This window comes from Mobula birostris, chromosome 11 (assembly GCF_030028105.1).
Source record: "Mobula birostris isolate sMobBir1 chromosome 11, sMobBir1.hap1, whole genome shotgun sequence".
NCBI lineage: Eukaryota > Metazoa > Chordata > Chondrichthyes > Myliobatiformes > Myliobatidae > Mobula > Mobula birostris.
This window is the reverse complement of record NC_092380.1, coordinates 47,290,366-47,312,332: the sequence shown is the minus strand read 5'-3', so window position 1 is coordinate 47,312,332 and position 21,967 is coordinate 47,290,366. Positions and strand designations below refer to the sequence as shown.

The following is a 21,967-nucleotide window of genomic DNA, read 5'->3' as shown; positions in this document are numbered from 1 at the left end:
CAGTAATGGGACAGCGTAAGCAACAATACTGGCTCCTGTAGTAGTGGGACCATAATGGGACAGGGTGAACAACTATACTGCCTCCGGTAGTACTGGGACTGTAATGGGACTCTGAGACCGTAATGGGACAGTGTGAGCAATTACGAGGGAATCTGCAGATGCTGGAATTTCAAGCAACACAAATAAAAGTTGCTGGTGAACGCAGCAGGCCAGGCAGCATCTATAGGAAGAGGTACAGTTGACGTTTCGGGTCAAGACCCTGCGACAGGACTTACAGTCGACGTTTCGGGCCGAGACCCTGACGAAGGGTCTCGACCCAAAACGTCGACTGTACCTCTTCCTATAGATGCTTCCTGACCTGCTGCATTCACCAGCATTTTTGATGTGTGTAGTGTGAGCAATTATACTGGCTCCTGTAGTACTGAGTCTGTAATGGGACAATGTGAGCAACTATACTGCATCCTATAGTAATGGGACAGTGTGATCAGCTATACTGGCTCCTGTGGTACTGGGACTGTATGGCCAATGCAAGCAACCGTAGATAGCCTCTTGGGCATCAGAAATGCACAGTATGAGAACATTGCAGCATAAGAAATAAAAGCTGGAGAAGGCCATTCATCCTCTAACCCCTGCCCAGCCTCTTAACAAGTCCTGGCTGCAATTTTACTCCTCCTTAACATATAAAAATCTTCTAACACTCACAAATTGTGAGGTGAAGAGATTTCCTCCCATCTCCATCCTGAATGTCCAGCCCTTCATTCTGGGATTGTGACTTCATATCAGGATATCCCTGCCAGAAGACACATTATCCAGATATCTATACATTGTTAAGACCCATAAAAAAGATGATTTCATTAGATCATTGCTTGTGCTTCAACTGTTAAGAATGCTCAGGATCCATATTTCCTCTTGCAACAAACCAACACTCCCATGAATCAAACTGGTGAATGTTCATTGTACACCGTCTATCACAAGTACATTCTGCACTAGGACAGGATGCGAGGCCAATGTACAATCTGGTCAGTTTACCATGTTCACTCTCACCAACTGGAGCAAAACACCTCTGTTCTTGCACTCAAGTTATTTTGAAATAAAGACCTATATAAAATATGTCTACCTTATTTATTGTTGTACTTATACTCTAACTTTCAATGCTTTGTATACGGGGATGCGCATATCCCTCTGAACACTAATAACAGTCAACCTTTCACCTCACCCACCAGATATTAAAGTAATGCACAAAAACGTAGGTGAGAGATCCTGTGTGTTTAAGAAAAAACACAAGCTAGATTGGTTGAGTCCTGATGAAGGGTCTCAGCCCTAAACATCAACGGTTTACTCTTTTCCACAGGTGCTACCTGGCCTGCTAAGTTCCTCCAGCATTTTGTGCGTGTTGCTCTGGATTTCATAGAAACATAGAAACATAGAGAACCTCCAGCACAATACAGGTCCTTCAGCCCACAAAGCTGTGCTGAACATGTCCTTACCTTAGAACTACCAAGGCTTTACCCATAGCCCTTTATTTTTCTAAGCTCCATGTACCTATCCAGGAGCCTCTTAAAAGACCCTATCATTTCTGTCTCCACCACTGCCACTGGCAGCCCATTCCACACACTCACCTCTTTCTGTGTTTATAAAAAAAAACTTACCCCTGACGTCTCCTCTGTACCTATTCCCCAGCACCTTAAAACTGTGCCCTCTCTTGTTAGCCATTTCAGCCCTGGGAAAAAGCCTCTGAATATCCACACGATCAATGCCTCTCATCATCTTATACACCTCTATCAGGTCACCTCTCATCCTCCGTCGCTCCAAGGAGAAAAGGCCGAGTTCACGCAACCTATTTTCATAAGGCATGCTCCCCAATCCAGGCAACATACTTGTAAATCTCCTCTGCACCCTTTCTATGATTTCCATGTCCTTCCTATAGTGAGGCGACCAGAATTGAGCACAGTAGTGAGGTCTGACCAGGGTCCTCTATAGCTGCAACATTACCTCTCAACTCTTAAACTCAATCCAACAATTGATGAAGGTCAATGCACCATATGCCTTCTTAACCACAGAGTCAATCCGTGTAGCAGCTTTGAGTGTCCTATGGACTCAGACCCCAAGATCCCTCTGATCCTCCACACTGCCAAGAGTCTTACCAGTAACAATATATTCTGCCATCCTATTTATCTGTGCTGATGTCCATCTGCCACTTCTCAGCCCAGTTTTGTATCCTATCAATGTCCCGCTGTAACCTCTGACAGCCCTCCACACTATCCACAACACCCTCAACCTTTGTGTCATCAGCAAATTTTCTAACCCATCCCTCCACTTCCTCATCCAGGTCATTTATAAAAATCACAAAGAGTAGGGGTCCCAGAACAGATCCCTGAGGCACACCACTGGTCACCCACCTCCATGCAGAATATGACCCGTCTACAACCACTCTTTGCCTTCTGTGGGCAAGCCAGTTCTGGTACCACAAAGTAATGTCCCCTTGGATCCCATGCCTCCTTACTTTCCAGCATCTCTTGTTTGTGATTGGCAAGATTCATTCATTGAGGAAACAACAAGTGAGCTTGTCATTCAGTTCACAGTCCAGAAGAGCACTAGAGCACTGAACACAAGATGTACTCAGAACTATTTATTGATTGATTGATTGATTGAGCTACAACATGGAGTAGGTCCTTCCAGCCCTTTGAGCCTCGCCGCCCAGCAATCCTCCAATTTAATTCTAACTTAATCACAGGACAATTTACAATGACCAATTATCATACCAACTGGTACGTCGTTGGACTGTGGGAGGAAACCAGACCACGCGGAGGAAACTCACACAGTCACGGGGAGAATGTACAAATTCCTACAGGCAGCGGCAGGAATTGAACCCAGTTGCTGTAAGATGTTCCGCTAACCACGATGCTACCTGTAAAGGTCTCTGGTTTCACGTATGTAGCCATCCACAAATTCATGACTGCTTGTAATTGCAGAGAATTATGGACAGAGCTCAGAAGATCACGGAAAGCAGCCTCTCCTCCATGGACTCTGTCTACACTGCTTGCTTCCTCACTAAAGCACCCCACAAAATCAAAGACCTCACCCACCCGGTCATGGTCATTTCTGTCCTTTCCCATTAGGCCAAAGATACAAAAAGCTGAAAACACATTCCATCAGGCTCAAGGATAGTCTTTATCCTGATCTAATGATCATTAAATCATTCCCTAGTTTCCCTAGTATGATAAGATGGAGCCTTGACATTACAATCGACCTTGTTATGACCTTGAACCTTCTTGTTTACCAGCACTGCACTTTCTCTGCAGCCGTTACACTTTATTCTGCATTGCTATTGTTTTGCCTTGTTCTGCCTCAGTGCGCTAATAACCTTAATGTGCTGGTTCTGTGGTGAGGTGGATTTCTTTAGGAGGCCCCACATTGGCTCAGTGCCCAAAGGCCTACGATGGAAGCAAGACACCTCAGGGAAGATGGCGGTGCACTTGGTCACTTTGGTCTTTCCGGGCTCAAACAAAGGTGTAATTGTTCGTCCTTTGCATCTTTTGTGCGATTGCAAGATATTGTGGATATTAAGAATATCAAATGTCAAATGTTGCAGGCCTGCCAGACTGGTGAGTTGCTCGATGGCAGTGGAGCTGAATTTGTTACACACCGTGCCGTTGCCCGCTACAAGGAGGAAGGCACCAGAGGCACTATGCGGCCCAACAAACGGTGACAATGGTTGACTTGGATGTTTTTCTTAAGACACAGCTGGATATTGGCCATGTAGAATACTACAAGTCCGGTTCACTGGTTCATTGGTGAGACGGATGGTCAGGGAGCCGGGTGGCCTCGGTTATTGCATGGATCAGGCCCTCATGCCACGGAGTCGCTCTTTGCAGAAGAAGACACTGGAGGGGGTGTGGGAGAGTGATGGAGTCCGTGCTGGGCTGGAGGCTGGCCTTTCCTCTGGGTGCTGCTGTCCAGTTTTTGCTCGGTGGAAGACAGGCTGGGTTGCGTTCATCTGCGGCTGCACAACTGCATGATGAGGAACTGCTACGTGTTCATTCTTGCAGACACATGGCTCCAGGACAAGATCTATGCACCATCAATCTACAGGCCGAGACGCCCAGAGACTTGGGCTCAATTATTTTGTGAGTGTATGTTTTTCTGCCATCATAACGATATGTATTGTGTGTGCAGTGTGCTGTGTGTTAGACCTTGGCCCCGGAGGAATGCTGTTTCGTTTGGCTGGACTCTTGTGTATGGTTGACTGACAAACTTGAAGTTGAACTTGAAAAGAATACTATTAGGCTCCAACATTTCAGACTAACTGCTCTATAGATCCCTGATCTCCCTTTCTCCTTCCTTCCTTACACGTTGGGATTGCATTTGCTACTTTCCAATGTGTGGGAACTGTCTGGTATCTCCGGAATTTTGGAAGATGACAACCAGTGTGTCCATCGTCTCCATAGTCAAAACCCTGCTCATCTTGTTCAGGGCACTTATTCTCTTTCAGTCCTCATAATTTCCACAATATTTTCTCACTAATTTAGTTCCTTTTGGTTCCTAATTCACTCTGACCTGCTCTACCCCACTGTTTCCAAAAGGGTTTCTAAGTCTTTTCCCTGAAGACCGACACAGAATGCATGGATAATTTCTTTGTCAATTCTTTATCCTCCAATATGGTTTCTCCTGGCTCAGTCTGAGACCCACATCAGATTTTTCTCATCTTTATCTTCTGATGACGTGCCTGACCTGTTGAGCTCTTCCAACATTTTGTATCTGTTTTCCTTTTCTGCATTTTACATACTGTGAAGTTTTTACAGTATGTTTCTATATTTCTTACTCATTTATTCTACTTTCCCTTTCCTTTATAATGACCCATTTTTGCTTGAAGACTACTGTATTCTCTTATCACAATCTAATTAAAAAAGGTTGAACCAACTGGACTAGATGTGTGGAAAAGTTACCATATGAGAATTCAGACACATGGAGTCTACTTTTCCACACATTGCAACTAATGACATCAGAAGAAGATTTTCTATTCACAGTAACTATGGTAGCTAAGCAGACGCATAAGGAGACCGAACAAAAACAGATTTATGAGAAAGCCCTTTAATAAGTTGGACTCTATCAGACAAGTAGCGGGTAAAGTCATTAAAATTTACTATGATCAATGATATGAGCTGTTGATGTGCCAAGCTCCTGGAAAGATACAACATGAAATCAGGATGTTTGGCCCATTAAGTCAGCGCTGAAGATCCACCACCAGTTTATTCAAATCCTACATTCATTCCATTTTTTAAACATTCTGCATTCTCTTTTTTATTTAATCTCATTTTTTATTCTGCATTTTGTTTCATTTCTGCATTGTCTTCAACCCTGCTCTAGAATCTGCCACTCATCTGCACGCTAGGGGCAACTTTCAGTGGCCAATTAACTTCTCAATATGTATGTCTTTAGGGCATGGGAGGAAACTGAAGTACCTGGGGGTAACTCACAGGCTTAGAGAGAGAACATAGCATCTCCACACAGACACGTCAGATTGAATAGCGTGACTCATGCTTAGAGAGAGAACATAGCATCTCCACACAGACACGTCAGATTGAATAGCGTGACTCATGCTTAGAGAGAGAACATAGCATCTCCACACAGACACGTCAGATTGAATAGTGTGTTTAACACTGTGGGGTTGCAGACTGAACACTGTAAGGCCACAACTCTGTACCGACCCTGAGAAGAATAATAGGCTCCAACATGTTCCCTGCCACGCATATCGGGGTAACTTGTTTATAGATTTCTGCTCTATCAAGTGGGGACACAGAGTTGTCATCCTAGTGGTGTTGAGAGAACAGAAGCTTCTCTCTGAATTTTCTGGCAATGTGAACAGGATAGCGGAGGGCTGAGGTTTAGTTAATTGAGCAGAATTAGATAAAGATGATAAATGGTTCCTAGGTGACAGCACTATTGGTCAAGACTGCAGTGAAGAAAGCCTTAGAAATGGAAACTGTTAGCAAGATCTTTCCAAAGAATGTGCATTGATTACTGCGAGAAGGGAGAAGGTCACTTAATACACTCAAATTGGGTTTAAGGTGAAATGTATTTTCAAAGAACCTGCAATGATTAATGTAAGAAGGGAAATGGTCACTTAATATATTCAAATTAGGTGATGGTGAAACATTAAGGAAGACGATGTCCTGGAGCTTTTGGAATGCATCAAGTTGGATAAGTCACCGGGACTGCATGAGATGTACCCCAGGCTACTGTGGGAGGTGAGGGAGGAAATTGCTGAGCCTCTGGCAATCATCTTTGCATCATCAATGGGGATAGGAGAGGTTCTGGAGGGTTGGAGGTTTGCCAATGTTGTTCCCTTATTCAAGAAAGGGAGTAGAGATAACCCAGGAAATTATAGAACAGTAAGTCTTCAGTGGTTGCTAAGTTGATGGAGAAGATCCTGAAAGGCAGGATTTATGAACATTTAGAGAGGCATAGTATGATTAGGAGTAGTCAGCATGGCTTTGTCAAAGCAGGTCATGCCTTACGAGCCTGATTGAATTTTTTGAGGATGTGACTAAACACATTGATGAAGGTAGAGCAGTAGATGTAGTGTATATGGATTTCAGCAAGGCATTTGATAAGATGCCCCATGCAAGGCTTATTGAGAAAGTAAGGAGGCATGGGATCCAAGGGGCCTTGCTTTTTGGATCCAGAATTGGTCTGCACATAGAAGACAAAGAGCCGAGAGGTAATGTTGTAGCTATATAGGACCCTGGTCAGACCCCACTTGGAGTACTGTGCTCAGTTCTGGTCACCTCACTACAGGAAGGATTTGGAAACTATAGAATGGGTGCAGAGGAGGTTTACAAGGACATAGCCTGGACTGGGGAGCATAGGTTGAGTGAATTCGGCCTTTTCTCCTTGGAGCAACGGAGATGAGAGGTGATCTGATAGAGGTGTATAAGATGATGAGAGGCATTGATCGTGTGGATAGTCAGAGGCTTTTTCCACAGGCTGAAATGGCTAGCACGAGAGGACACAGTTTTAAGGTGCTTGGAAGTAGGTACAGAGATGTCAGGGGTAAATTTTTTTTACATAGAGAGTGGTGAGTGTGTGGAATGGGCTGCCGGCAACGGTGGTGGAGGCGGATATGATAGGGTCTTCTAAGAGACTCCTGGATGGCTACATGGAGCTTAGAAAAATAGGGGGCTATGGGTAACCCTAGGTAATTTCTGAAGTAAGTACGTTTGGCACAGCATTATGGGGCCAAAGGGCCTGTATTGTGCTGTAAGGTTTTTGTGTTTCTGTGCTCAGTCCCGTACTATAACAGAGCTTACTCTCAAAGAACAGAGATTCATTTTCACATATCATGGTTTAGTAGAAGAACTAACCTCAGATCAAGCACCCCCCCCCACCTTATCATTTACAAATAAAACATAACTTCCAACTTCATTAATTCCAGTTGTGCATATTTCAGTCTGAGTGCTTCATGAAGCAAAATTGTGTCACATACAGGCTTCTGTCACAGAGTCAAATGATCAGTGAGAATTACTGAATAGCTGAAGAAACTAGAGATGCCAAGGAGACATCAACCAGCCAACATTTTTCTGTCCCACCAGCATTTCAGAATTAGGGTGGTGCAGTGGTAGAGATGGTGCCTTACAGAGTCAGAGAACCTGGTTAAGTCCGGACCTCAGGAACTGTCTGTGTGCAGTGGACATTATCACCCTGTGACAGATTTCCTCCCTCAGTAAGTTAATTAGCTGTTTAAATTGCTGAGAGTGTGTGTGGGAGTGAGTGTGCGTGTGCGTGGGAGTGAGTGTGAGTGTGTGTGGGAGTGAGTTTGTGTGTATGTGTGTGATAGAAGATGACAGAATGTGGAGAGAATTGGATTAACGTTGAGTTAATGTAAACGGGTGGTTGACGGTTGGGGTGGACTCAGAGGACAAAAGCCCTTTTCCATGATGTGTCTCTCCATGATTCCATGGAAACTATTATAGCCCTGCTGAGTTACCAATAGGTAGGAAATTCTGAACAAAGTTGAGTTCATGATTTGAGCCATAGAAAGAAAGAATTGAAAGAAAATGGTGGAGTTGTGTATTAACAACACCTGGCAAATCCAGTGATTGGCAACGGCCCATTGGACTGGTGGGTGAAGAATATATCACCAGGAGTAACTCTGGTGAAAATAGATCAAGTTGGAAGCATGTATGTGAATCACATAGCTCCAGGGAGAGTCCAGGATGAGGACGTCAAAGAGTTCTGTGTTTACTAGGGCGTTCCAGAGGTTGATCCAATGGAGGCTTTAGACGTAGAGGCACAAGATTCTACTAAACTGAGTCAATAAGCAACACTTTCCTTATCAACAGATGGATACAGTGCCAACAAGTTTCATTGAGATCACTGAAGTGGTTTAGAAAATGTTTGAATAGGTAAAAATCTATAAATCATATGTATGTCTAAATCACTCTTTGATGTGAAAAAAGGAAAAACAAAGTGGTCTACATAAGGGTATGGCATAGAGCATCGGTATAGGGTCATTGGAGAGTTCAGTAAACCAGTTAATTGCATCCAATCTGCTCTGTCTTCTCATGTCTCCCTGTGTGTTTTATATTATCTGGGTTCAAAATAAACCACAGGTGCCCTCCCAAAATGGAAGCATATTTCGAAACCTTGAGAGCATCTGCCTCTCCCATGGGCTCCAGTTATCAAGTTTCTGTGTCTGTCCTTTTGGCTCTGTTTTAAAAGTAAATATTAAACATTTTGACAATGAGTTTGAAAAATGATATGAAAACAGGAATGATTTCATTAAATGGACTAACCCTTTGGAAAATTTAGATGATTTGAAGTGTTGATGTGGGAGGCAATTCTGCTTTCACTTCCAGCCTGTTGTGGGAGGGGAGGACTGACCACTGCTGAGGGATTTTGGAGATGCTGCACTGGGCACAGTGGACTTGCATTGACCTGAGATGTTGACTTACATCTTTTACCTACAAAGATACTACTTGACCTGCTGAGTTCTTCCAGCATTTTTTTTGCACTTTGGTCATGGTTCCCTGAATACGTTGTGAGGTCCTGTGAAACCTTCTTGGACTGAAAGATTGAAATGTTCACTAATCTTCCTGAGTAGCTGGAGAGCAACTAGTATAACAACCCACAAGTTTACACTCTTAGCTGGATGTTTGTTTCAGGAAGACCATGTATTTCCTTCATATTTGTGGGATCTGTTCTGGGTGGCTGCACTCACATACAGGAGAATTTGAAATATTCCATGGTTTCACAGATTCAGTATAAGCTCAGAAGTGAACTTCTCTGAAACCCAAGGCTGGATTCTGTCTGCGTTGAGTCTGTCCTGGAACGCTTTGTGAACTCCAGTCAGTTTTCTGAGCTCCAACACAGCTGAGGCTTAAGTCAAGACTCCAGACGGACTGAAGTGCTTATGGCAACAGTGAAGAACAGTGTCAGAATTCTGATGGACAGGGACATATTTGTGTTCTTTAGTTCCCTGGACTTTGCAGAGAGAGGGACAGAGGAGCAGTGTGTGAGACCAAAAGCATTGAGAAAAATTACAGGGTTCAGCTGGCAGTTACCAGTCAAAGGCAGAGCACACACAGTTGATGCCTGGGGAACACACAGCAGAGTTCCCCAGTTTCTAAGCCAGTTTGACCCTTGGTCTTAGTGGTGTAGTGCCCATATGTTCTTCTATATTGCTTCCTAGTAAAGCAAGGAAAGAGACAGAACCTCTAGCCAAATAATAATTGTGATGTCCAACAATAATTGAGAAACAGCAGTGGCTCATGCAATGATGCAAGGAAAGTGATATCACGTGGCATTCATTGCTCTTAAAGGTACGCCCACCCATCTTCATACTTCTGTTAATAGACCACGAACAACAATAACTGTTCGTTTCTTTTCAATCATTAACTAGTTGACTATTTCTGTTCCTGAGCACAATAATAACAATTTCCTAACAAAATTTTCTTCCTGAAGCAATACCCAAAAGGCAGGCCAGGCAGCATCTATGGAAAGAAACAAACAGTCGAATGTGTGCCATTGCACTTTGATAGGGCAAGCTAGGGTAGGGCTTACAGAGTGAATGGTACCGCACTGAACAAGAGCATCTGGGAATACAGATCCATAATTCCTTGAAAGTGGTGTTACAGGTAGACAGGGTGGTAAGAAGAGCTTCATAAATCAGAGCCTTGAATATAGTGGTTATATTGACTTTGTATAAGATGTTGGTGAGACCAAATTTAGAGTGTTGTGTGCAGTTCTGGCCATCTACCTACATGAAAGCTTGAAAGAGGGCCCAGAAAATTTGCCAGGACTTGAGGATTGCTATAGGGAAAGGTTGAACAGGTGAGTACTTTATTCCCTGGAGCCTAGGAGAATGAGGAGAAGTCTTACAAGGATGTACAAAATTATATGGGGTATAGGTAGGGTAAACACATGCTGGCTTTTTCCGCTGAGGTTGGGAACAGGGTGACAGTAGGGGTGGTAGGAGTGGGTTTGATTGCACCATTTAAAGAGACATTTGAATAGCTACTTGAATGGGAGGAATATGAAAGGCTATGATCTAGGTGCGAGTAGATGGGACTAGGCAAAAGAAACAGGTTGGCATGGGCTAGATGGGTCGAAGGGCCTGTTTCTGTGCTGCAGTCTACTATGACTCTATGACAGTCGGTGTTCCAGATGAAAAGTCTTGACCTGAAACGTCAACTATCATTTTCCTCCATAGATGCTGCCTGACCCCTTGAATATGTCCAGTATTTTGTGGGAGCTCCAGATTCCAGCATCTGCAGTCTATCTTTCATCTTCAGAGTTTGCTTCCTGCCTGCCTTCTTGCCCTCATGCACGTGCCGTTGTGCATCAGCTTCTGACTGAGACTCCCTTCCTTCCTTTCTCTTTTGTCGCTCTGACCTTCCCTCCCTGGGCATGTTCCAGTGTCCACCAGGGCCCTCCCAGCCTCTTGTGGCTGCTCCTCAGCTACAGTGTACTGATCCGGAAGCAGGATCTCCAGTCTCCCACACAGCACAACGTCATCTGCCTTCAGCACACACGGCCTAGTCAGTGTACCATGTATATGCAGAGTGTGAGAAGCTGCAGCCTCAATCTGACTATGTGAAGGGGAAATACTCCGAGTTATGGCCTCACGCTCCTGGTTTTTGGTCACCTAGTGCGGGGAGGGGGAGGCGGGGTGGGTGGGTTAGGAGATCTCCTGGCCAGTTGGTTCCTGGGCCTGGTGAAAGTGGCCATTTTTGGATCCAGACAGCAGGCAATCAAGGGTTCTGTCCAAGCTGACTGCCTGCATAACTTGCCCTTTTTTTTGTTTTGAACGTGCTGTGTATGTTATTCACCTTGGCCCCAGAGGAACACTGTTTCATTCAGCTGTATTCATGTACGGTTAAATGATTAAACTTGAATTTGATTTGATTTAACTTAACTTATCTTGTTCTCTGCCCTCACTTTGCTTAACGTGAGAGAAGCACTTGATGCCCCTGGGTCTCCACTTGATGGACCTCCAAAGGATGAGGGGGAGCTTATTGAAACCCACCACATGCTGAAACACTCAGATGGAGTGGACACGGAGATGATGTTTCTAGCAGTAGGAGAGTCTAGGATCTGAGGCTGCAGCTTCAGAATGAAGGAATGAGATGTGATGAGGAAGAAATTTTCAGCCAGAGGGTAGTGAACCTGTGTAATTCTTTTCCATAGAGGGTTATGGAGCCCATCATTTAAGTCAGAGCTGATAGGTTCTTCAATGATAAAGGGGTTAAAGGTTACAGAGAGAAAGTGAGAGAATCGGATTGAGATAGGGAAATTAAAATCAGCAATGATTGAATGGGGGAGCAGAAACCTAATTCTGCTCTTATACCTTATATTCTTATGGTCTTAATTATCCAGCAATTTCAATATCCCTCTGCAAAACATTCCATTTGAGAGGCCTGGTTCCTCTCTGCACTCAGTTTCCAGCATGTGTATCATTCCCCAAAGATACTAATCCATGCCCTGACTAACCTGCATGGAAGCGCCCACCCATTCTCGGCAGTTGCCTTCTTGAAGGACCAACGTAGTGAACAGTCATCCTCACTGGCAGTAGATAAGCCACCTTGGAGGATATCCTGAGCTCGAGGATGGTTGCTGAACCCTAACTCTTTGGCTGTCATGTGAGCCACCACCCTGTGCCAAAGCACTTGCAGTGTCAACAGGTTCCAGCCGCAGAGAGGAAACCGTTTTGCTCCTGGGTCATGTCCCGAGTGAAGCTGTTTCCCATTCCACAATACCTTTTCCTAGCTTGTAGAATTCCACATTCCTCTTCAAACCTCAGGTCCAATGATTCCGCTGGATTCTGTGCAGTGGTGGTCCTGCCTGTGTCTGCAACCTGACAATGTATCACTAACTCTTCTCTGCTGGTGCCTGGTTGCACATATCAAGTACACAGCTCTCGGAAATCTCAGAGGGTGCAGGATTACAATGGCCCTTCAAAGTCGTTCTTACATCCTCATCAGAAACTTCTCCTGCGGTCTGCACAGTTTCCATTTGTCATATTGCTTCTTGGAGGGACACAGAAGGAGGCCATTGAGCCTCTCAGTTCGAGGCCAGTGGCCTGTGGCCAATTAACCTTTCCACACACACTTGGAATTTGGAAGGAAATGGGAGAACTACTCAGCTACAGAGAGAACCTACAAACTCCACACGGACAGAGCTGGTGGTCAGGATCAGACCTGGGTCGCTGGGGCTATAACTGATGAGCTGCACTGATGAGTTGCTCCATTCTGTATCCTCCCTCAGGAAATTCATTCAGAGCACCTTCACTCACTCCCTGTACAGAGCAAACTAGTTACCACTCATACCCCAAACAAGAGGAAATCTGCAGGCGCTGGAAATCCAAGCACCACACACAAAGTGCTGGAGGAAGTCAGCAGGCCAGGGGGCACCTATGGGCGTTCCTGGCCACTTGTTTCCTCCTGGCTTGTTAACACCCTCCATGCCCACAACCTGTAGCATTGCTGTCCAGTCAAAAAAACTCCATTTCCTTTCACACCCCCTGGATTCCCAATGGCTATCCTTCATTAGGAGTTTGAAGAGATTTGGCATGACACCAACAACTCAAGCAATTTTTTACAGATATCCCACGGAAAGTGTTCTGATTTATTGCATCACTGCCTGATACGGATGCCTCAAATCACAGCATTGAAAGAGGGGTGTCGACAGTCAGCTCCATCACAAGCACAAACCTCCACGCCATCATGGACATCTTCAAAACACTGTGTCTCGGGAAGGTGGCATCCATCATTAAGGACCAACATCACCTAGGACATGCCTTCCTCTCATTGCTACCATCAGAAAGGAGGTACAGGAGCCTAAAGACACGCGCTTAATGCTTTAGGAGTAGCTTCTTTCCTCCTGCTATTAGATTTCTGAATTTCTGAATTAACCCGTGAACACTATCTTTTTGTACTGCCGCCACAAAACAACAAACTTCATGTTGTATGTCCATGACAATCAACCTGACTGATTCTGATTGATTCTAGTTATTTCCTCAAAGCAAAGTTTAGTCCTTGTCACCAATGTAGCATCTTCTAGTAAGGCAGTGACAGTATGAGCTTCTAACCAATATCCTTCACTGAAGGTGAAGAACAACCAGCTCCCAGGCGTGGCTGGAGCAATAATGTATCAGACATCAGACCACATGGTACACATTGTCCTTAAGTGTATGTACACGTACATAAATAGTGTACCATATGTAGCTACCTTCTGAGATGTAATCCATCATCACTCTCAGATAAGTGCGGTGGGATTGCTCTACACGGTATTCCCAGACAAAGCCACTCTGGAAAACTTTGACAGAAGAGATTTTACAGATGCTGGAAATCTAGAGTAACAGACACAAATGGCAGTAACTCTCAGCAGGTCAGGCAGTGTCTATGGAGGGAAATGGGCAGACAACATTTCCGGATGAGACCTTCTTCAGGACTGGAAAGAAAGTGGTAACAGCCGGAATAAGGAGGTGTGGGGAGACGAGTCCAGCCAAGGGGGAAAGGTGGGTGGGTAGAGGAGATTATTCATTCAGCTGTGGAAAGAAAGGGTCCCAGTGTATTGTGCTGCTGGACAAATGGCGCAAGGCTGGCTGGAACCCACATTAATATCTACCCTGACAAACAGCAGCAACGGCCAGGCAGCTGAGCTGATCCCAAATCCCCCGCGGCTGCTGCCGTCCTTCCAGAGCAGTGTCCAAGAATCCCGGTGGGACACACATCCCTACTAAGACCCCAGGGTGCTGGACGATTTTGGAGATGCTGCACTGGGCACAGTGGACTTGCCTTGAACAGCTTTAAATATCCCTAGTGTTCGTCTAACACCACCCTGAGCAGTGCATTCCAGGGAGCTATCACTCTGTGTAAAAAAAAACTGCCACCTCTGACATCTCCCCTAAATTTTCATCCACTGACCCAAAAAGGATGTCCTCTAGTATTAGCCATTGCCATGCTGAGCAAAAAACATTGTCCCAACACTCTGTCCTTGCCTCTATGATCTTATACACCTCAACAGCCATATCAAAGTTGCTGATCTTGCCCTGCACCCTCAGAATGACTTGCTGTTTTCCCACCTCTGAAGAGGAGAGACTGGGAAGAAATGAGGTTGAGAGTCTGGGGACCACCAGCAAAGTCATGGCCACACTAACCAATCACTGTGTGAAACAGATTTAAACATTTAAACGATCAGAGGTTAAACAGCAGCAGCAGCAGGTTAGCAACTCCACCAGTAAACTAGGGGGCAGTAATCTCTTACTCATCACCAGGAGTTCAGCCACGGGTTTAACTATTTACAGGAACTTACTGACTATGCTGACGTTAAAGCCTTGCCAGTAACCAGCGTCACGCCTGTGCTGGAGAACCAATGGCTGAATGGACAGCAGCAAGATCGGCTTCAGAATTGCAGCCTGTCCATCTGAAAGGCTGAGCACACTAGGACTTTTTTCTTTGCAGCAAAAGACTTGATAGAGGTGTATACGATCATGAGGCAAAGACAGAGTGGGGAGACAGTGCTTTTTGCTCAGGGTGGCAATGGCTAATACCAGAGGACATCCTTTTTGGCTCAGTGGATGAAAATGTAGGGGTGATGTAAAAGGTGGTTGTTTTTTTTACACAGACGGTGGTAGCTGCCTGGAAGGCACTGCTCAGGGTGGTGTTAGACGAACACCAGGGATATTTAAGAGATGTCCACATGGGTAAAAGAAAAAAAGAATGGTTATGAGCTGCGTAGGAAAGAAGGTTTAGATTAATTAAGGAGTTAGGGAGTTGATTAAAAGGGTGGCACAACTTTGGAGGCAAAGGGTCCCATATCGGTCGATGTTCTAAATCCTATTTCAGTCTACCATTACCCCTGAGCCCGGCTTGGGCCATGACAAACTCCTTTCTTGTAGGTTAGGGAAGCCCGGTCCTCCCTCTGCCCAATGGAGATAGGGGATATTCCTTCGTTCCCTGGGGCAATCAGGGCGAGGTTGCTTAGATTTGGGGAAAAGGCCAGTTCAAATCCAACAGTTCATATTCCAGGGGATCGCAGACAGAAATGGACATGTTTACAGGGGCCATTCCTCAGTATGTTGGAAAGGGGTGAAAAAGCAAACACCACACTTTTTTTCAGAAAAAGGTAGTGAGGGGCAGGGGTATTTACTTCATACTTCGTGTGGAAGGTGATGGCGTTCTGAATCCCTAGAAATGAGAGCATGAGGGAGTGGTGGACTATTTGTCATTTTCCCTTTCACTCGACTCTGAATTGTTTCCTGGGCGTTAATCGAGAAGTTGCCAAATTTTCTGCAGGTTCTATGGTAACATTTTCTCAAGCATTGATCGTACCACAATTAAAGAGCCTCTGAGGCACAGAACATCTTTTAGTTTACCACAATTTCCTTTGGCACATCTTCTCTTCATTTTTACATTCGAATATTGATCGAACATTCACTGTCCTGTCAGCATTGCCAGGTTCATCACCCGCCGTGCTTGCTCTGAACTGCTCATTGTTCGAAGGAGTTTGTTAATAGATCCATTGAAATCAACTTCCATAATTTGCAAAACATTTGCAAAGTAAGTACAAGAAAGCAATGAAGTTTACTAACAACTGAGGTAATTAAAAGTATGCACTGCTGTCACTTCTTCAGCCTCCCCCAACAGTACAGCATTACCCTCCCCATTCAAAAGGAAGGGAAAGGTGTTTTCTCTGGTAAGTCTACAGCCAGGAGTCACCTACCTTGAATGCAGGAGGAATTTGCCACCAGTAATGATCCCAAAGCTCCCATAAACAGCCAGTGTAGCATGCTTGAAGCTGTCAGCAGATTCCCCTTGCTTCCAGGCTGAGAAACTGAAGTGTGAATGATTTCTCAGTCCCCAGCTCCTCTACACTGTCCTCTAGTGAGTTGAATTTGTTCTAAACTTGGTTTTATTCTGACTGAAGGGAGCAGGGAGGGGTGGGAAGGAGGGTGTGATGTAAGGTTTACAGTCACCAAAATAAGAACTCTCCCTCTCTCTCTGTCTCTCTGTCTGTCTGTCTCTCTCACAAACACACACACTTCTCTTTATACACAGCAGCCAAAACAAATTCTGACTATTTAACAAGAACAGTATCAGGGAACTTGGACATCCAGCAGAGATCTATCAAGCAATACACCACAGGTATACACACCTGTCTGCCTGCTGATGCTGAGTTAACACGTGCTAACGTTAAAAACGGCGAGCATGCCTGGATATCTACTTTACATCGGGTTCATTTGTTGTTTTATTGTATTGGATTCCAAGGTCCTATCAGTACTTCAGGGTCATGGACTTCCTTTCATGGTAGAGAAACAGCCTTGTGACCGCTCTTGACCTCTTAGAAAGGTCAAGAGCAGACACTCCCCTGCATGCAGCAGTGGAGAGAGCTTCACTCAGTCTTCCTCCGACATCACTGGATGGGTGATCCGGACACGTGCATTAATGTGGAGTCAGGTCCCACAACAGATGACTGAGTTCATCTCTAAAATAATCGAAAGACTGGTGTTAAAAGAACTGACCACGAAGCTGCTGGAATGTGTCGAGTGCTCTGCTGTTTTTGTAGGAGTAGTGTCGTAGTTAGTTACCTTAGTCCAGTTGGGACGCCAATTTGATTCTTAAGTATTCTCAACACAATTATTTGATAGTATTGAACTTGTCGCAGGAGATATTGGGCACCAAGGCGGTGATAGGCAACACCAGCCTTGCAGGTGACACCCACACACTGATCATGATCAATGGGAGTTCTCACCAAGCTTGTTCTTCCTCTTCCGAGCACCAGGTTGGCAGGTTGTTTCGCTCTGTCTGCTCCAGGTTGTCAGGTTGTTTCGCTCTGCCTGCTCCAGGTTGTCAGGTTGTTTCGCTCTGTCTGCTCCAGGTTGTCAGGTTGTTTCGCTCTGCCTGCTCCAGGTTGTCAGGTTGTTTCGCTCTGCCTGCTCCAGGTTGTCAGGTTGTTTCGCTCTGCCTGCTCCAGGTTGTCAGGTTGTTTCGCTCTGTCTGCACCAAGTTGTCAGGTTGTTTCGCTCTGCCTGCACCAGGTTGTCAGGTTGTTTCGCTCTGCCTGCTCCAGGTTGTCAGGTTGTTTCGCTCTGTCTGCTCCAGGTTGTCAGGTTGTTTCGCTCTGTCTGCTCCAGGTTGTCAGGTTGTTTCGCTCTGCCTTTACTCAGGCTGTAGCCACAATTTTCCAGGCTGTGGGTCTCTTCTGAGCTGAGGACAACCCCCTGGGAACAGAAATGTACCCTCACGTTCAGAATCGGGGGCAATAAGAGATGAAAGCAAGCCACTACAGTGCAGCCTCACCATGTGAGTAACATGGCGGGGGAATGCCTCAAAAGCAGAAAAGGTTCAGCTGGAATTGAAATGTTAACTCTGATTCACTCTCCACAGGTGTACTCTGAGCCTTTCCAGCATTTCCAAAATCATCGGGACAGAGAGAAGATCCAACGCTTTCCCAGCATATATGACGAATAAACTTTTCTCGGGCTTCCAGCCAGGTACAGGTATCGATTATGACCAACGTTTCAATGACAAGCTCCACCATCTGATGAAGATGGCAGAGTTTGTCATCAAAACGCAAGCGTCGTGGAATGTGTAGAGCAGGACAAGACACAGAAGACGTCCTGGTCATCCACTGCGCCTAGTCCCATCTCTAGCCATCTCGACTCTGTCTTGCCACTGGATCCAGATGGGAATTTGGAAGAGACAGTGAGGCTGACGCTGTGCAACTCTCCCTCACTTAAATCCAAATCACGCGCTAGTCTTGACACCATCATAATGGTGTCGAGGTCCTCATCAATGTCAACGATGGACAAACAACCAACCATAACCCCGATATCTGTACCAAGCTGGAAGAGTTTATTCGTCAACTGTATGGAGGTAAGCAATTTCAGAGGCCTAATCAAAGATGGGCCCTGAGCCAGAGAGGTTAAAAAGGGATGTTAACCCGGTGTACAAGTATGCTTTAATGAAATGGGCAGCAGGGTTATGCTACAGGATTCAAAGCTTGGGTGGTGAGAGATTGGGAGAAGGTGATCACTACTCGAGTCTCAGGATGGCACTGACATGAATTACCCCAGGACCAGAACTGAAGGCCTCTTCAGAGGCTGTTTGATATTGGAGAGAAGGTGAAGGGCAGCCTGAGGGGTAATTTTCTCACCCAGAGATGGTATTTATATAGAACGAGCTGCCACTGATGTGGTTGAGGCAGGTATGTTAGTGATATTTAAACGGTACTTGGACAGGTACATGATACACACCAGAAAGTCTGCAGATGCTGGAAATCCAAAGTAACACACACAAGATGCTGGAGGAACTCAGCAGGTCAGGCAGCATCTATGGAAATGAATAAACAGTCGATGTTTTGGGCCAAGACCCTTCTTCAGAACTGAAATGGAACGGAGGAGACACCAGAATAAAAAGGTTGGGAAGGGGAAGGAGGATAACCAGAAGGTGATAGGTGAAGATAGGTGAGTAGGAAAGGTAAAGGGCTGGAGAGGAAGGAATCTGATAGGAGAGGAGAAAGAAAAGGAGGAAGGGTCCCAGGGGGAGGTGATAGGCAGGTGAGAAGAGCTAAGAGACCATGATGGGGAATGGAAGAAGGAGAGGGGGAGGAAATTTTTAAACCAGAATTTGAAATTGATATTCATGCCATCAGGTTGGAAGCTACCCAGACGGAATATAAGGTGTGCTCCTCCACCCTGCGGGCAGCTTCATCTTGGCTCATCATGGACTGACATGTTGGAACAGGAATGGGAGTCGGAATTAAAATGTTTGGCTACCAGGGAGTTTCACTTTAGGCAGATGGAGCTGAGGTGATCTATGAAATGGCCCTCAAATTTACAATGGATCTCATCAATGTAGAGGAGGCTGCATCGGGAGCACTGGGTACCATAAATGACCCCAGCAGATTTGCAGGTGAAGTGTTACCTCATCTGGAAGGACTGACTGGGGTGAGATGGGGTGTGCGGGGGTGATCAGTAAGTGAAGGAGATGCGGGTGAGGACAGCACCAATTGTGGAGAATATGATGATCCAATCCACTGGCCAGAGTGCAGAGAGAACAAAGGAGCTGAATCATTAGTGGAGGAGTGGGCACTGAGTCCAGAGAATGTTCACAGGGGGAGCAGGGAGACAAGGGGTACAATGGAGTCTGGCAGTGTTGGCCCTGCATCTCGCCATCTCCGGGAAGCAAACAGGATGGATCCAGAGAACAGAAATTCTGCAGGTGCTGGACTTCACCGCACCTTGTTCCCATTCCAACCTCACTCCTTTGGAACGCTCTGCTCTCCACTCCCTCCGCACTAATCCTAACCTTATTATTAAACCCGCCGATAAGGGGGGTGCTGTTGTAGTCTGGTACACTGACCTCTACCTTGCCAAGGCACAGCGACAACTCGCGGATACCTCCTCTTATTTACCCCTCGATCGTGACCCCACTAAGGAGCACCAGGCCATTGTCTCCCACACCATCACCGACTTTATCCGCTCAGGGGATCTCCCATCCACTGCTACCAACCTTATAGTTCCCACACCTCGCACTTCCTGTTTCTACCTCCTACCCAAGATCCACAAACCTGCCTGTCCTGACAGACCTATTGTCTCAGCTTGCTCCTGCCCCACCGAACTCATTTCTGCATACCTCGACACTGTTTTATCACCCCTTGTTCAATCCCTTCCGACCTATGTTCGTGACACTTCTCACGCTCTTAAACTTTTCGATGATTTTAAGTTCCCTGGCCCCCATTGCTTTATTTTCACCATGGATGTCCAGTCCCTATATACTTTCATCCCCCATCAGGAAGATCTCAAAGCTCTCCGCTTCTTTTTGGATTCCAGACCTAATCAGTTCCCCTCTACCACCACTCTGCTCCATCTAGCGGAATTAGTCCTTACTCTTAATAATTTCTCCTTTGGTTCCTCCCACTTCCTCCAAACTAAAGGTGTAGCTATGGGCACCCGTATGGGTCCTAGCTATGCCTGCCTTTTTGTTGGCTTTGTGGAACAATCTATGTTCCGTGCCTATTCTGGTATCTGTCCCCCACTTTTCCTTCGCTACATCGATGACTACATTGGCGCTGCTTCCTGCATGCATGCTGAGCTCATTGAATTTATTAACTTTGCCTCCAATTTTCACCCTGTCCTCAAGTTTACCTGGTCCATTTCCGACACCTCCCTCCCCTTTCTAGATCTTTCTGTCTCTGTCTCTGGAGACAGCTTATCCACTGATGTCTACTATAAGCCTACTCACTCTCACAGCTATCTGGACTATTCCTCTTCCCACCCTGTCTCTTGCAAAAATGCCATTCCCTTCTCGAAATTCCTCTGTCTCCGCCGCATCTGCTCTCAGGATGAGGCTTTTCATTCCAGGAGATGTCCTCCTTTTTTAAAAAAAGGGACTTCCCTTCCTCCACTATCAACTCTGCTCTCAAATGCATCCCCCCCATTTCACGCACATCTGCTCTCACTCCATCCTCCCGCCACCCCACTAGGAATAGGGTTCCCCTGGTCCTCACCTACCACCCCACCAGCCTCCGAGTCCAACATATTATTCTCCGTAACTTCCGCCACCTCCAAAGGGATCCCACCACTAAGCACATCTTTCCCTTCCCCCACCTCTGCTTTCTGCAAGGATCGCTCCCTACGCAACTCCCTTGTCCATTCGTCCCCCCCATCCCTCCCCACTGATCTCCCTCCTGGCACTTATCTGACATGTCTATCCACGGCCTCCTCTACTGTAAAAATGAAGCCACACTCAGGTTGGAGGAACAACACCTTATATTCCGTCTGGGTAGCCTCCAAACTGATGGTATGAACATTGACTTCTCTAACTTCGGCTGATGCCCCACCTCCCCCTCGTACCCCATTCGTTATTTATTTTTATACACACATTCTTTCTCTCACTCTCCTTTTTCTCCCTCTGTCCCTCTGACTATACCCCTTGCCCATCCTCTGGGTTTCCCCCCCGCCCTTTTCTTTCTCCCTGGGCCTCCTGTCCCATGATCCTCTCATATCCCCTTTGCCAATCACTTGTCCAGCTCTTGGCTCCATCCCTCCCCCTCCTGTCTTCTCCTATCATTTTGGATCTCCCCCTCCCCCTCCCACTTTCAAATCTCTTACTAGTTCTTCCTTCAGTTAGTCCTGACAAAGGGTCTCGGCCTGAAACGTCGACTGTACCTCTTCCTAGAGATGCTGCCTCCAGAGTGAGGGTCCTACAATAACCCCAGCCAAGCCCTCTGCAGTGCCTCTGCATGGCTGATCCGAGAGAAAGCTTCTTCACAAATGGGGGACTCCCTCAGAACCCCTGACAGTCATCACACAGCTGAATCACTCAAACTTCACTTGACCCGCTCGGAGCTGGAATTCTTGTAACTGACAGACCATATGGGCAGTCACGTCAGGACAGAATTCATCTGACCACCAGACAGCAGAGAAAGTTTGAACCTGATGGGAAGGACCACACAATGAACC

At 46.0% G+C, this 21,967-nt stretch overlaps 1 protein-coding gene across 3 annotated transcripts in view; it reads right to left on the bottom strand.

Annotated features, from left to right (window-relative positions):
* LOC140205058 (uncharacterized) overlaps positions 1 to 21,967 on the bottom strand; it is a 157,978-nt gene that overhangs the window by 126,517 nt on the left and 9,494 nt on the right. For 2 of the 3 annotated variants that reach the window (XM_072272178.1, XM_072272180.1), the window contains exon 1: positions 16,225 to 16,371. The exons of the other annotated variant lie outside the window; for it this stretch is intronic. In XM_072272178.1, coding sequence (XP_072128279.1) covers positions 16,225 to 16,291 — 67 coding nt within the window. In that variant the 5' untranslated portion in view covers positions 16,292 to 16,371. Of the gene's footprint in view, positions 1 to 16,224; positions 16,372 to 21,967 lie in introns of those variants that run through there. 3 annotated transcript variants of the gene reach the window in all.